This window comes from Lissotriton vulgaris, chromosome 11 (assembly GCF_964263255.1).
Source record: "Lissotriton vulgaris chromosome 11, aLisVul1.2, whole genome shotgun sequence".
Lineage (NCBI taxonomy): Eukaryota > Metazoa > Chordata > Amphibia > Caudata > Salamandridae > Lissotriton > Lissotriton vulgaris.
The window spans coordinates 1,110,108,936-1,110,125,021 of record NC_141699.1 but is presented as its reverse complement, the minus strand read 5'-3'; the positions used below and the strand labels follow the sequence as shown (position 1 = coordinate 1,110,125,021).

The window sequence follows — 16,086 nt, the reverse complement described above, 5'->3', positions numbered from 1 at the left end:
GTGTCTCGGCGCTGGAGTTTGCAGATTGCAGGGGTTCCACTGACGTCTTACTGGTTAAAGAGCCAGGTCTTGAGGTGTTTGCGAAATGAGAGTAATGACGACTGATTTTTAACAGAGGAGGCGATCTGATTCCATAATTTTGATGCTGCCACTACAAAGCGTCTATCTCCCCAAGATACTTTTTTTGTGCGTGGGATTTGGAGCTGTTGGGCCGAAGAAGAGCGTAGTGTTCGACTGGATTTGTACAGTTTGAATGCACTTTTGAAAAAATCAGGTCCATTATTGTTTAAGGCCTTGTGAATGATACACATGGCCTTAAACTTTATCCGGCTTCTTATTGGTAACCAGTGGAGCTCACGAATTGTAGGAGAAATAGAAGCATGCTTAGGTATACCCATGAGAATTCTTGCAGCAGCGTTCTGGACAAGCTGTAATTTGCTCAGAACTTGCTCTTGTGCGTTAAGCAATAGACCATTGCAATAATCCACCCTAGATAACACCAGGGAGGACATTAAGGTTTTGCCTGCGGTTGAGGGAAGAAAAGGGAGCAGTTTCTTCACCATTCTCAGGGTAAAGAAGGAGGCTGACACCACCGCGTTGGCATGGCTTAAAAACGTGAGCTTATTATCAAAAAGCACGCCCAAGTTTTTCACCTTGGTTACAGGTGATGGGGGAGCTCCCAATTCCGAGGGCCACCAGACCGGAGACCAAGACGGAGTCAGTTCGCCAAAAACCATCACCTCCGTCTTGTCGGAGTTTAGCTTTAAGCAATTCCGGTTCATCCATGAGCTAATGGCCTTCATGCCCTCCTGAAAGTTCGCTGCCACTGCTTCACCGTTTTTGTGTATCTCCAGGACCAGCTGTGTGTCGTCGGCATAAGATGTTAAGCCAATGCCGAACGACTTGATTACCCTCGCCAAGTCCGACACAAAGATGTTAAAGAGTGTCGGACTTAGCGAGGAGCCCTGGGGAACACCACACGGGAGAGTGAAATCAGGAGAGCAGAAGCATCCCATCTTAACAGACTGTACTCGGTTGGCCAGGAAGGATGCTAGTGTTGTTCTTGCCCTGCCCTGAATGCCTAGGGCGGCGACACGGTCGATCAAGATGGTGTGATCAACCGTGTCGAAGGCCGCGGATAAGTCTAGGAGTATCAGGATGGCTGCACCACCCTTATCCATGATAGTCCTGACCTCCTCGGCAGCTTTTATCAAGGCAGTCTCCGTCCCATGGCCCTTCCTAAAACCAAACTGCGTGTTGTCAAGTAGACCATTCTGGTCAATAAAGGTCGACAGCTGTTGGTTCATGACCTTTTCGATTATTTTGGAAGGGTAGGGGAGAGAGGCGATAGGGCGGTAGTTTTTTGGCTCTAAAGGGTTTAGAGCGGGTTTTTTTAAGAGAGGTGTCACAATAGCTTTTTTCCAGACAAGGGGAAAAACACCTGTCTGGAATACGGAAGAGCAGATGTTGCTGAGTACTGGGGCTATTAGGTTGGGTACTAATTTAAGGATACGTGGGGACATGGGTCCAGTGGCGAGCCTGATTTAACATTGCTTATGAGATCCACCATGGACAGGGGTGGAGAGAAGACCTCAAGTTTAATATTCATCTCACCCCTATAGACTTTAAATGGAGTATATCCACCTAATATTTGAGGAATGCTTCATTTTCGAGTCCTTTATCATGATGAGCATGCATCTCGACAAGCTCAACCAAAAAAGGTATCTCTTCATAATGAAAGCTTGAGGGATTTAGTGAAGAAGCTGTGGTTAAAGTTATCTAATAGGTTGCCACAGTGATACCGTACTTAGTAGGGTCATCTGGTAGGGTTAAAAGAATGTTGTAACACATAGAGGAGATTATCACTCCGCTGTTGAATTTCAGTAGGTATATGTGTCACTCAAAGTCTTACTCGCCCAAATGGACATACACCCTTTATTAGGACCAATGATCCATTAGATTTGGATGTATACGGAAAGGTCACATACAAGTAAATCTTTCAGAACTTGTTCCTGCTGCTTGTTGGTACATTCAATCCTGTCTCATTTTGAAAAATGCAGATCACAAAATATCAATCAGCAAACTATTAAAAAAATTTACAAAAGCAATCTTTCTGGCATTAATGTGTTAACATAATCATCATATATGTGCACAAACTCTTTGTAAAGTGCCACACGTAACCTGTCATTTTTTATATCACCTATATTTGTATATTTTTATTGCCTATGTTTTCAGTGCCACGAAGAACAGTAAGCTTGAGAAATATAAATTATTCGCACTTTAAACTGAGATTTATTAGCTTTGCTGATGTGTGTATCATTTGCCATAGGTACAAAGAACGCTACATAGCAAGATAGTGAGCACAAGGGCTTAAATGCTTGGAGTGAGAATCAATCAGATTAATTAGGCCTCATGCGGATGGACCCAGTTGTTTCTCTTCTAGAGTCCTTAAGCCGTGTTAGGATAATCTTTGAGTCTTTAAGCAGCATTTTCTGAAATTAGTTCAAATGTATTATGACGGTGATATGAAATATAATCTTTGGACTATTGTAACGGGTATTGTTTTATAGTAGGATGTGATAGTTATGTTTACAGACACGTAATAAACATATTCGTTTTCACAAAGCACAAAAGATTATCACATTGGCATCAGAATTCAGCTTTAGATTAAGGGATACAAGAAAAACATTTTACATCTTGCTGCATTGTCATGGAGCTGTAGACCAGGGCTGAGAGGTAGTGAACTGAAGGCGGTGCACAAAGGAACAGTGAAGCACCAGCTCTTCGTGCCTGGACTGTTCCCAAATGCTGGGATTTTCATGTATGAATGGACTGGAGTAGACCTTGAGGTTTCTTCAAGAAGGCAGATATGGCGGCTGCTGGAGAGAGATAGGATCGGATCACTTTGCTAAATGGTTGCTTAAAATGAAGACTGTTCTGTGCTTCTTTGTTGGACAGTAGCTCTACTGTACTTTTCAGTAATGCAGACAAACCTTCAAAGCAGATGGAAGCAAGACAGGATCACCTATATTGAAAAATGTGAGTTCTAACAAAATATTTGTCCTTTTTTATTCAGTACATTTCGGAAGGTTCTGCATATGACAGACATGTGAGGATGCCCTGCGTCACGTTGAGCTTTCTTCCATTATTCTCACACACTGAGCTCCAAAAGTCCTATTTTGCTTTCGAGTTCGTCATTGATTGGCTCTGCAAATTTTGTCAAATTTAGCGGTGGCCAGTTCGGGTCCATCTCTAAGGATTTCTCCAATATCCTATATTTACTTTTAGGTTTGTACTTAAATAATGTCTTCATGGTGATCCAGAATTTGCGATTATCAACAATGTATGTCTAGAAAATAAAAGGCATGTGTTAGATTGAACAAACTATATATTTCCATTCAATCTATTGCAAAATCAAACACATTTAAATGTCTTCTTCCACAATCATTTTGCTCCTACAAACATCACTTTAAAATTGAATATTAAACATGGCAATCTAACTGAATCCAATACATTTTTTGTATTTCATTGATAGTACAGTGTGTTTTATAGCAGTGGCATCTTAAAGATTTTTTGGGCTACTGGTAAGATATATTTTGGAGTCCACTCTTCAAAACAACATTCATATTAGTACACATTTTCTGTTTATTCAATCCCACCGTGGATTTCTACGAAGGACCAAATTAGCACCATATGTGGCAATTGTTTCTCCACTCTGCGGTTGCTCCGGATAAACTTCCCATGGCTCCCAGAAAAACTCTAGTCCAGGCACTGACCACCAGTCACCTATAATATCGGAATGCTCTGCTTGGAGCAGCAAACTAGACATGGATGACCAAACTCCAGGTGGTGCAGAACACTGCTGCCGACCCTGGACTGCAACCTCGCCGCTGTTCGGCCTCTGCTCCCATTTTGAGGACCCTTCATTGGCTCCTTGCCAGGGAACAGGCTGTATTTGAACTATGCTGTTGAACACGCCAAGCTTTAACTACCCGGCTACCCACTTACCTGTTCAATAGACGCAGCGTATACCAGCTCAGATCCGCAAACCAAGCTCTTTTAAAACCTCAAAACATTTGAACTGCTAGATTCGATGGCAGATCTTTCTCCCACCTTGCCCCATTTCACTTGAACAAGCTAATTTTGCAAATTTGTATGATTCAGGATCATTTTACTTTCATTAAGCATCTAAAAACATGGGGCCCTATTAGCAAGGATGTATTTTTTATCACCGGCTATCGCTGGTTTACATCGCGGAGATAACGCGTTATTATCAACGTTTATCTCCAAGGCGATAATAAACCAGCGATAACGGCGATTCTCCAGCAATAACGCGGGAATTCCAGCGATGAATTCCCATCGCTAAGGAAAAGGTCGCTAATAGGCAGGTGAGGATTCAGCCGTAGAATCTACCTCCCATAGAAAACAATGGCTGAGTCAGGATTTTAGCATGTTTTAAAATCCAGCGATAACCGCGGTTAGCATGCGTTTTGTTTTGGTTCGCGGGCCTTGGTAAAAGGTGGAAGGTGTGCTTGCGACTGCTTTCAGTCGCTTTCAAGTTGGGAACGCCTCCTTTGCATGTCATTAGCGATAAATATCGCTGACATGCAAAGCAGCACCCAAAATGGTCGCTTTCGCCATAAAGCTGTCGCTAACAACTGTTAGCGACAGCTTGCTGATAGGGCAATACAAAAAGTGCAGCTAAAGCAGTAATACTGCCCTTGTTAATATGCCCCAAGGTTATTTTAATGGGTCCTAGGCACTTGCCACCTCTGGCTGCTGCAGCCAAGACACAGCTCCAGGTGTGATTCCTTCTGCGCTATATCAAATGCCTTTAACATAACATAAGACCATAATGACAAAGAATGTTAGTCCAGGTCACTGAAGAGAGGGTGAGGCCTCATTTCTTAAGGTGATGGGCCACAAGTGGAGTATTTATTAACGAGGATGGATACGTCCCTGTTAAAGGCATTTCAAGTAGGACATTCAGGACCTGGAGGAGATGAAATATAGAGGTATTCATTGCAAACGGGTGTGAAAAATACACAGAGAAGAATAAGGACTTGGAGCAGCAACACATGGTTGCAGTGGTTGTCGAAGTAGTAAAGAAAGAAATAGATGACTCGATAATTTTGACAAAGGACAAAAACATTGAGCAGGACAGAGACTGTAAGATTGTTTGGGAAAATTATAGCATGTAGCAACACCACCATAGAGGGTGCTGGGGAAAGAAGAAGGACAGAGCTGTGAACAGAGTGAGGGAGATGAAGTAGAGACAGAGATATCGCAGAGAGATTGGTGAGGTAGGAATAGATGTAAGGTAAAGAGAAAAAAGGTAATGTAGCCAGAAAGATACAGGAAAGCAGAAAGAGAGAGAGATAGATGGAGAAATTACAAAGAAGTATGTAAGGTTTTGGAGTGAGGTAGATAGTTAGAGAGCTTAAGAGTGGGGGAAGTAAATGTAGGGAGGGTGGTTGACTACAGTGATGGTTGAGGTAGGATGACAGTTAAGTGAGAAAGAGAGGCTATTAGAACCAGAATCAGAGAGATGTATAGATTCAGAAGTAGTGAGGAGAGTTAGTGAGTGCAGGGTAGACTATTGCAAGAGAGAGTGATGAGAAAAAAAGAGAGGAGAAAAATGAGAAGAGTCTTTAATGACAGGGAAGCAAAGAGGAGCAGTGAGGCAGAGAGAAAGAAGGCCGAATAGGAGGAGAAGTGAGATGAAGGAGAAAAGAGATGAAGCTGATAGACAGGTGAGGAAGAGAGAGGAATGTATGATGTTACAACGCATACATTCACAACGCATACCATTACAACGCAACTTTTACTACGCAAGATCCATTACAACGCATGCCATTACAACGCATGTGCTATTACAACGCATGCCATTACAAAGTAAGTATGGGTTAGTATTTTTTAATATTAATTTTTTGGAATGTAATAGTAGTGTAAATGTTGGATAGTGTAGGGTTTAAATTACTATTCTAACTCCAGGGGGGTGTAATAGTAGGGTAAGTGTTGGATAGTGTAGGGGTTAAAATTACTATTCTAACTCCGGGGGGGGGGTAATAGTAGGGTAAGTGTTTAATAGTAGGGTAAGTGTTGGATAGTGTAGGGGCTAAAATTACTATTTTAACTCCAGGGGGGGGGGGTAATAGTAGGGTAAGTGTTGGATGGTGTAGGAGTTAAAATCACTATTCTAACTCCAGGGGGGTGTAATAGTAGGGTAAGTGTTGGATGGTGTAGGGGTTAAAATTACATTAAATTAAATTAAATATATTAAATTAAATTTTAATAAAATTAATGTAAAAAATGTAAGTAAATTAAATTAAAATTAGAGTAATATTAATTAAATTAAATACTTACTCATACTTACGTTGTAATGGCATGCGTTCTAATAGCACCTGCGTTGTAATGGCATACGTTGTAATGGGTCTTGCGTTGTAAAAGTTTTTTTGTAATGGTAGTGCGTTGTGAAAGTTGCGTTGTAATGGCTGTTTCCCAGAGAGAGAGGTGATTTTGATGCCCCATCCACTTCAATGCATACATGATCCCTCTGGCCAATGTCATCTGCACACAGGACATTACCCTCTCCTTCAATGCTGATGACCCACAACTCATACTCTGCCTCCCAGATTTGACCTCCAACACAAGAAGCAAGGTCTCCACCTTCATGACCGAAGTCGTAAGCAGGGTGAAGGCCACCTGTCTCAAGCTAAATACCGACAAAACACAAGTAGTGATCTTTGGCAATAACACCTCATCATCAGACTCCAAATGGTGGCCGGCGAAACTTGCACCCACACCCAGCACCCATGCCAGGATCCGGGAAAAATCATCAGCACCAAGCTGATTATTACTGCACAAGTCAACACTGCAACCACATCCTCCTTCCACACATTTAAGATGCTGAGGAAGATCCTCAATCTGTTCTCACGCAACACTGGAAAAACTGACACACAAAATCTAGGTACTAGCGAGTTAAGCTACGGGAACACCCTTTATGACAGAGTCACTAAGCAGCTCGCCAGAAGATTAAGAACCATTTAGACTCAGGCAGCTACATTCACCCTCAACCTCCCACTCAGAATTCATATCACTCCACACCTCATTGAGCCCCACTGCCTCTCAATACACAAATTTGCTCATTTCAAATTCCTTGCGTGCTTTTTCAAGGCACTAAACATCTCCTTCTACCAAATCCCCAGAGACAGGACTCCTACTCGCACACATCCCACACATAAATAGAACCAGATCAGGTGGATGCGCATTCTCTTACATCACTTCTAAAGCATGGAACAGCCTCCCACACCACATAAAGGCCTCCTCCTGTCTTCTTGAATTCTGCAAGTAGCCGAAGACCTGGCATTTCAGTTAACCAACCTACCATAGGCAGGGCTAGAAACACACTTCTGCTCAAGACCAGAATACCCTCAAGGAGATAGTATGCTTTACAAATACACAAAACAGAGGGTAAGGTAGTTAGAGACTTGTGAGGTAGAGAGAAAGACGTATGGTGAATAGATGTATATATGTATAACAAATGAGGAAGGGTTTGGTAGAGTGTGATGATAGGGTATAAAGGGATGTAGAGAGATGAGGTATAGAGCGGTGAAGAGATGGAGATAGAGAGGTGAGGCAAAGTGAGAGTTGAATTTGATGGATATATGAGGTAGATGGAGAACTGATACAGAGAAGTGAGGTGGAATCTTTGGAGTGAGGTGTAGAGTGAGACGAGGAATGAGTGAGACAGAGAGTTGAGGCATGGAAAGGGGTTAAGAGGCAGAGATGTAGAGGTGGCACAGAGAGAAACAGTAGATTGAGTTGTGATAGTATGAGGGGATAAGTAGAGATGTTTGAATAGGTGCAGAGAGAAGGCTAAAGAGAGAGTCTAATGTGAAGTAAAGAGCGAGAAGGAGGCAGCAGAGAAAGAGACAGAGTGATTATTTTAATTGAATTGCCACCAACCCCTGAGAGAGCACAATGGTTAAGGTTGAGTACGCCGGGTGAGTGCAGCCATATCTTTTATGCATAGCATTTTCTCTTTACCGGGCCCTGGAAGGTGGAAGGACCTGGGTTGTTTTCTACTTTGCTCATGTCATTAAAAATGTATTATTCTTGCTATGTGAGGGGACACCTTTGCTCTGGACACAGTACCAGTCACATCCTCACAAACCTTTACACCTTCTCAAAACAGCTTCTGTATATTTGGGTATTTTACTGGATAAGGTATAATAGTTCTAGATGTAGGTTTCCACCCATAAGCCATACCTGCATGCTGTGATGTGGTGGAAGCAACAGAAAACATAACTAATCAATTACCCAGAGACATACCAGAACCTACTCTTTCAATCATAATAAAGGTAATTTTGAAATAAATAGCAGGAAAGCTCTTCAGAAAAACAAAACCAACCCCTGAGTGAAGCATCCATTGCCCCCACGAGTATTATGTACAATTTAATGATCAGTTTACAGACTTGCCAGCTTGGCTATATAGTAGTAGAAACACCTTTAAAAACATTCGAGGCCCTTAGTTAGGGTTTGCAGGGAGGATACTCTCTCAGCGCCGTACGACAAGAGCCTATAATGCACTTGTAATGTGGTAGAGTTTGTTTGTGAAACCAAAATCTAAGCACACCCCACACTCTGGGAGTTTTCTTTTGCAGCAACGGACAAAGAAAATGACATGACACTATATATATAGAGTGAGCAGTGTAATTTCCTTCATCTGATGGCTCTCGCTCTGTTGGGCCACTGGAGGAAGTATTCTGTTGCCGATCCACCAGGGGCTATGTTGACAGAATACTTAAGGTCTGCCTGTCTTGAAACGGGGAGGATAGACAAAGGTTTTTGTGCGCAGGGTACTGCAACCCCTTTAGCGCCAAAGGTACCAGGCATCTATCTAGTGATGGAAGAGATATCGAGAGTCAACATTCCCTGTTCAGAATCAAGCATAACAATAGTTTCTTATGTGTTGGAAGTGGACTTTGTAGTAATGAAGTTGCTATTTGCTACTTGTATGGTGTCTTCTTGAAGGTTTGGACTCATATATAGGTGTACGAACATCACTGCTTAATATGTGTGATGCCTGAGCTGCACCTGGCTAAAGGTTTCACCTTGGTGGGTAGGAACTGTTGCCTACTCAGCCCACTGTCTCTAGGTGATATATATCTAGAGGCAGGTCTGTGCCACTAAGTCTCAGGGCCTGATTTAGATCTACTGTCACCCCACCACAGCAGCTGTTCCAAGTACTCTGTCAAGCTGAGGGTGTTCCGCCCTCAAGCTGTGCAGGCCTTGCCCTTGTCCAGTGCGACCTCTGTTTCCGAGACCTAACGCAGGATCCAGGGAGTGCCAGTGTCCAATGATTCCAGCTTCTCTAGGTCGTTTCTCACTCACAGAGGATTATATGCCTGAATCAAAAACCAGCTGTGCGTACTTAAGTCTTACTCCAGTCTTAGGAGTGGATGACACATCAATTTCCAGACCTGATTCTCGAAGCGGCATGTCTTACTTCTGATCTTAAGGAATATTTTACACTGATGCAATTCGCGAAGGCATATCAACTGTACAGTAAAACTGGCCCAGCACTTCAGGAGTAGAGTATATCAAAGACACAAGCACGACACAACTTATAGAGCGATCAGTTTGTAAATCTGTCCCTCTCTGTCGTACGACTACTCCCCTCTGCTGTGTATGCAGGAAAGGACACTGCATGTTCTGGTGCATCCTTGGATCCATTGTTTACACATGAAATTTCCCCTTTGCACCACCCTTATATATTATCAAATGATGGGAAAGATCCTGCTCATTAAAATCTTATTACCGTACACCACAGGTATGTTTTTGGGATCAGCAAATGAAGGAGAACAAACATCTTACCTCCACCGTGTAGACTGCAATGCAATGCACAATCAGCATTATGATCAAGGAAGTCCTCCAGTGAGTGGGAGTGCAAACCAGCTAAATGGAAAAAACACAGTGATTGAGTTTACTAGATCTTATCGGCAACCTACACTGTGTGTGTGTGTGTGCATGCGTGTGCGTGTGTGTGTTTGTGTGTAGAAAACAAACATTGTTATATTTGATCAGTTAGATCTTGGCTGCTGTGGCTGCTCCTCAGACAGGACTGGAGGGAGGAGCCAAGCCTATTTTTATCTTTCATTGGCTCACCCGGAGCAGTGTGACAACGGTGTGAAAGCTTTGCAATAGTGGTGTGGCCGACTGAGCAGCTGGTTGAGGATATTACTTTTTTTTAGGAGTTATTAGAAATGTTTTATTATTTTGAAATATGAACAGGTATATCTGTGTCCTGCAGAAAATCAACCACATTTTGAACTGTGTTTTTTGCATTTCTCTGTGTTGGATAAATGTTGCAGGATCTCCTGCGGGGTGAGGGGCCCCTACCCTGGAGTCTCAATGGGTTCATATTTCGGGGGCATGACCCGCTTGCCTGGTATTGGATATAAAGTGATTTGCCTTGCGATTTCTGTTTACGAGGTCAGAAAGGGGGATGCAAAGACAGACCACTTTCTCTCTTGGACTTTTTCCTCCTCAACGCTGATTATATAATCTTAATGATGGTCTGGGTGCAACATTTTCCACCCGCAGCTCAGGAAAAGATTCACAAAGACCAGTCCGGGTTTATAGCTGGTAGATCAATGGCCGCAAATACCGATTTTTAATACAGGTGTTGGATTATTGTAACACCAATTTAACCCCGGCTTGTAATATGATGGTAGATGCGGAAAAAGCCTTCGACCTGGTCAATTGGAATACTTTTTTTTGGCTCTTGGTAGACTTGGTATCCCTCACCAGATTATTCTAATACTGCAAAATATCTATCGGGGCGCAGGCTCAGGTGGTAATAAAAAATGCAAAACGGGTGGGTACAGTAAAGATAAAAAGGAGTCCGGGCCACTCACAGGAGCTCAAAACTGCTGCTGATCTACTGTTTCTACTTCTGCTGAGCAAGAGAACTCGTTTTACCGTCTGCAGCCTGTGCTGGCTGTCTGAAGCTGACGCTGATTCCTCACTGTGTCGTGGCGCTGCCTCCCCCTGACTCGCTGGTGTGAGCGTGAGCTGCCCTCGGCACGCTCTGCCTGTCGCTCCCAGCTGGAGTCAGAGGGGTTGAGGCCAGGGTGCAAACAGCGAGAGCACCTAGCCTGGGGGACTGCGAGGACCAGAATCCTTAGCGGAGATCACCTGGTTCCTCTTCCCCCAGGCGAACCGCCCACGGACACGCCCCCAACGACCTGGTTAAAGATTCGTGACACCCGCTTCGCGGGCGCCACTCACAGGAGCTCAAAACTGCTGCTGATCTACTGTTTCTACTTCTGCTGAGCAAGAGAACTCGTTTTACCGACTGCAGCCTGTGCTGGCTGTCTGAAGCTGACGCTGATTCCTCACTGTGTCGTGGTGCTGCCTCCCCCTGACTCGCTGGTGTGAGCGTGAGCTGCACTCGGCACGCTCTGCCTGTCGCTCCCAGCTGGAGTCAGAGGGGTTGAGGCCAGGGTGCAAACAGCGAGAGCACCTAGCCTGGGGGACTGCGAGGACCAGAATCCTTAGCGGAGATCACCTGGTTCCTCTTCCCCCAGGCGAACCGCCCACGGACACGCCCCCAACGACCTGGTTAAAGATTCGTGCCACCCGCTTCGCGGGCGCCACTCACAGGAGCTCAAAACTGCTGCTGATCTACTGTTTCTACTTCTGCTGAGCAAGAGAACTCGTTTTACCGTCTGCAGCCTGTGCTGGCTGTCTGAAGCTGACGCTGATTCCTCACTGTGTCGTGGCGCTGCCTCCCCCTGACTCGCTGGTGTGAGCGTGAGCTGCACTCGGCACGCTCTGCCTGTCGCTCCCAGCTGGAGTCAGAGGGGTTGAGGCCAGGGTGCAAACAGCGAGAGCACCTAGCCTGGGGGACTGCGAGGACCAGAATCCTTAGCGGAGATCACCTGGTTCCTCTTCCCCCAGGCGAACCGCCCACGGACACGCCCCCAACGACCTGGTTAAAGATTCGTGACACCCGCTTCGCGGGCGCCACTCACAGGAGCTCAAAACTGCTGCTGATCTACTGTTTCTACTTCTGCTGAGCAAGAGAACTCGTTTTACCGTCTGCAGCCTGTGCTGGCTGTCTGAAGCTGACGCTGATTCCTCACTGTGTCGTGGCGCTGCCTCCCCCTGACTCGCTGGTGTGAGCGTGAGCTGCACTCGGCACGCTCTGCCTGTCGCTCCCAGCTGGAGTCAGAGGGGTTGAGGCCAGGGTGCAAACAGCGAGAGCACCTAGCCTGGGGGACTGCGAGGACCAGAATCCTTAGCGGAGATCACCTGGTTCCTCTTCCCCCAGGCGAACCGCCCACGGACACGCCCCCAACGACCTGGTTAAAGATTCGTGACACCCGCTTCGCGGGCGCCACTCACAGGAGCTCAAAACTGCTGCTGATCTACTGTTTCTACTTCTGCTGAGCAAGAGAACTCGTTTTACCGTCTGCAGCCTGTGCTGGCTGTCTGAAGCTGACGCTGATTCCTCACTGTGTCGTGGCGCTGCCTCCCCCTGACTCGCTGGTGTGAGCGTGAGCTGCACTCGGCACGCTCTGCCTGTCGCTCCCAGCTGGAGTCAGAGGGGTTGAGGCCAGTGTGCAAACAGCGAGAGCACCTAGCCTGGGGGACTGCGAGGACCAGAATCCTTAGCGGAGATCACCTGGTTCCTCTTCCCCCAGGCGAACCGCCCACGGACACGCCCCCAACGAAACGTATATAGATAACATCTCGCATCCCGCGACGCGGGACGCGCGCGGGACCAAGCGCGGGGATAAGCCCGGGCAAAAGGGCGGGCCGTCTGTGGCCGTCCGGGGACGACCGAGGACGGGACGGGCCACCCCACTAACGCTCACTACAAGAGGAAACTCTTCAACTAAACTTTTGATTCATACGTGTAAAAAACCCTCATTCCTTTACTGATCAACTGAGATAGTGTGATTAAGACAAGCCACAGCATATTATTAATACTATACATTACATCTATAAAATAGATTTCTGTCCCCAAGTATGAGGGCGCTAAAAAAACTACGCTCACGGACAATCTACATGAGGCGAATGGGGACGGACGCAGCTGTAAGAAAATCTGTAGACAAGTCACTAAAACCAGGACAAATATCAAGCACTCCTGCTATAAGTGAATACTTCTCTACCCTCTCCAAGAAAAAGTTTCTTTCCCCAAACTCTAATGATGATCAAAATAAGTTGGTTGAACCTGATCCGTTACATTTTTCTGACCAGAAATCCAACAAACAAGGTCAAATAACAATAGAGAGTAATTTGGCAAATTACTCTCCTTCGGAAGAATGTCAAAAATCTCGTCTAGTTGTGTCTCAAATAACAACTATAACACCTATAAAAAATCAGGACAACGACTTATTTTTCGACGTATCCGCAAATCATAACTCAAAGACCGAAGAAGAAAATAAAGAAATATTGCTAAGTCAAAGACATCCCCAAACCAGTTCGCCAGAAAAATCACCTAACCTTTTTTCTAATCTGACCAATTTATCAGACCCAAATTTTATAAACCTAAACTCTGGAAACACTGCCTCTCCCATATCTAAAGCACTCTTCTCACTGCAAGAAATTCTGGATTCAGTACTAACACATCTTGGACACATTTTAGCTAACTCAGATGATACTTTAGACGTACAAATAGGAATACTTAAATTCCTGGTTGAAGAAAAAAAGAAAAAAGATCTAACTAAAGTCTCATCAAAACAAACCGGAGAAGTCGAATCACAACAAACAGATGAATTTCATAAAATGGAAGTGCCACCCCAAAACAACAGGAAGCAAGCACACAAACGAACGACGTACTAATAATCAACAATAAAACTAACGGATCAAAAAACAAAGAAAAATCTCCTATCACATATTCACTTAAAAAACTGTTCAAAGAAGAACTGGAAATCAAAGCTGAGAACAATACCAAACACTATCCGATTTTTTCGAATAAAGTATCCGATAACAATCGCGATCAGATTATCGGAAAAAATAAAACTGAGCTATCAGGAGTTACTGCTGAACAGGATTTCAACCAAAGAGAACAGTCTGAAAAAAGTAATACTAGGGAAAAAGTAAAGGGGAAGAAGAAGAGAAAACCTATGAGGAGAATACAGAGGAAAAAAGGGAATAGGCTCAAATTCCAAAAATTTAATCCTGTAAATCTGGTGAACACTCCAGTAATTCAAAAAACATCATCAGAAAAACCCTTAAATCCTGAAGCAGATGAATTTTGTCCTCCGATAGAAAATAGACCTACATCGCAAAATAACATGGACATAAAAGAACCATATGACAATAATTTCCAATCATGGGAAATAAATCCATCCAAACACATAACTATTGAAGAGCTATTTCCTTCAGATAAGGAGCCGTTTAATCGCGGTAAAATCATCAATCTATTACAAGAAATTCCATCCTTGAATTCTCTGACCAGCAAAGAAATTGACTTAGTTCTGTTTCCAATAAAAGAAAATAACAAACTAGTACAGGTATCCTTTTATTCATCGGTTTTGCCTGGAATAATAATCAGAGAGAAGGAAATTCTTCACAAAAATGGCTATGATGTAATCTCGGTGGAAGATTTTAAAACCAACAACTCAAATAATGGTATATTAGGACAAACCCACAGAAGAAAAGAAAACAACAGTTCTAATTGGGGAGACCTAGCATCAAGTACTATGAGGAAAGATCTACTTAAAATACAAGTAATTCAAGGAGAGAGGTCAGTCTGGTCTCGGAATTCCACCTTTAGCAACACTGAGAACTCAATAAAATCATGGGCATGGTTATCAGAAACCTTAAACAGCAAAAAAATGGTAAATTCACAACAACGCGAAGTTTAGCAAAGGTCTGACGCTATTGTCCTGGAACCTGGCAGGGAAAACTGATAAAAAAATGAAACATGCAATTAAAAATTCCCCTGAAATCATCGCCCTCCAGGAAACATGGTTAATCAATACCTTTACTCAAAGAGGATACTATGTATACGAAACATTGGCTAAAAGATCAAGAAGGGGACACGCCAAGGGTGGTCTGGCAATATTATTAAAAGAAGATCACTCTTGGTCACAGGAAATAATTAACACAAACACAGACAATCTACAATGTTTAAAAGTATCCCTTAGAACCCATGCCTCAGCCAAACTAGAAAAAATATTACTTTTCAATATTTACGCACCTCCCAGCAGTAATAATAATGATTTGCTGTTTCACCGCCTAATGGAAATTATCACTCATATAATTGATGATCAATCTCACTTGCCATACCTCATAATGGGGGACTTGAATGCTAAAATTTCTAACTGCGAGATAAAGAAATGGGCTCGTCTCCTCAAAGAGGAATCTCTGGAATCATCACTCCCTGAATTCCCAAAAGGAACTAAATCGGATAAGAGGGGACGCGCACTACTAGCTTTTCTCTCTGGCATTAATGGGATTATATTAAACGGTAACATCAATGGTGATATACCAGCAACATACACACGGCAAGGAAATGGATCTCCTTCAACTATTGATTACTTTATATGCGGGATCGAAGGAAAAGAACAAATGAGTCAACTTTCGATAATATTCACTGCAGAAAGTGATCACGCTCTTTTAAACCTTTCAACCCACTGGATTGCACCGTCCTCTTTTTATAACCAGCCACTATTTCTTACAGAAAAAACGGAAGTAAACACAACTAGGCGTCGCATTTACTGGGGGACAGAAAATCTGGAATATCTGCGGCAACTAATTACTGAAACCAATATATTGACCAACATATATTCAGATGACCCTGTAAAGAACTTTGAACATCTAACGAATAATCTCAAACAAGCTCTGCAAAGTAAGCTAGAATACCACAGCCCAGCAAAAAGAAAATGGAAAAACAAGAATAAAAACTGGAATCAACCAGTCGTAAAACAAATCAACAGACTGATACGCGCCCAGTATCTGGAATTCTCGTCAGTAAACAAAAAGGAAATCAATAGATTAAAGAATCAAATACGATGAGAAAAAACTAAACAGAAAAAACTGAAGCAGGACTTTAATTGGACTGAA

General features: G+C 43.6%; 1 protein-coding gene across 1 annotated transcript in view; it reads right to left on the bottom strand.

The window, feature by feature from the left end:
• Positions 1 to 2,193: 2,193 nt before the first annotated feature.
• LOC147684257 (putative cation-transporting ATPase 13A4) overlaps positions 2,194 to 16,086 on the bottom strand; it is a 301,484-nt gene continuing 287,591 nt past the window's right edge. Inside the window, exons 29-30 of the mRNA XM_086944654.1 lie at positions 9,880 to 9,960; positions 2,194 to 3,349 (exon numbers count right to left, since the gene is read on the bottom strand). Coding sequence (XP_086800780.1) covers positions 3,152 to 3,349; positions 9,880 to 9,960 — 279 coding nt within the window. The 3' untranslated portion in view covers positions 2,194 to 3,151. The remainder of the gene's footprint in view (positions 3,350 to 9,879; positions 9,961 to 16,086) is intronic.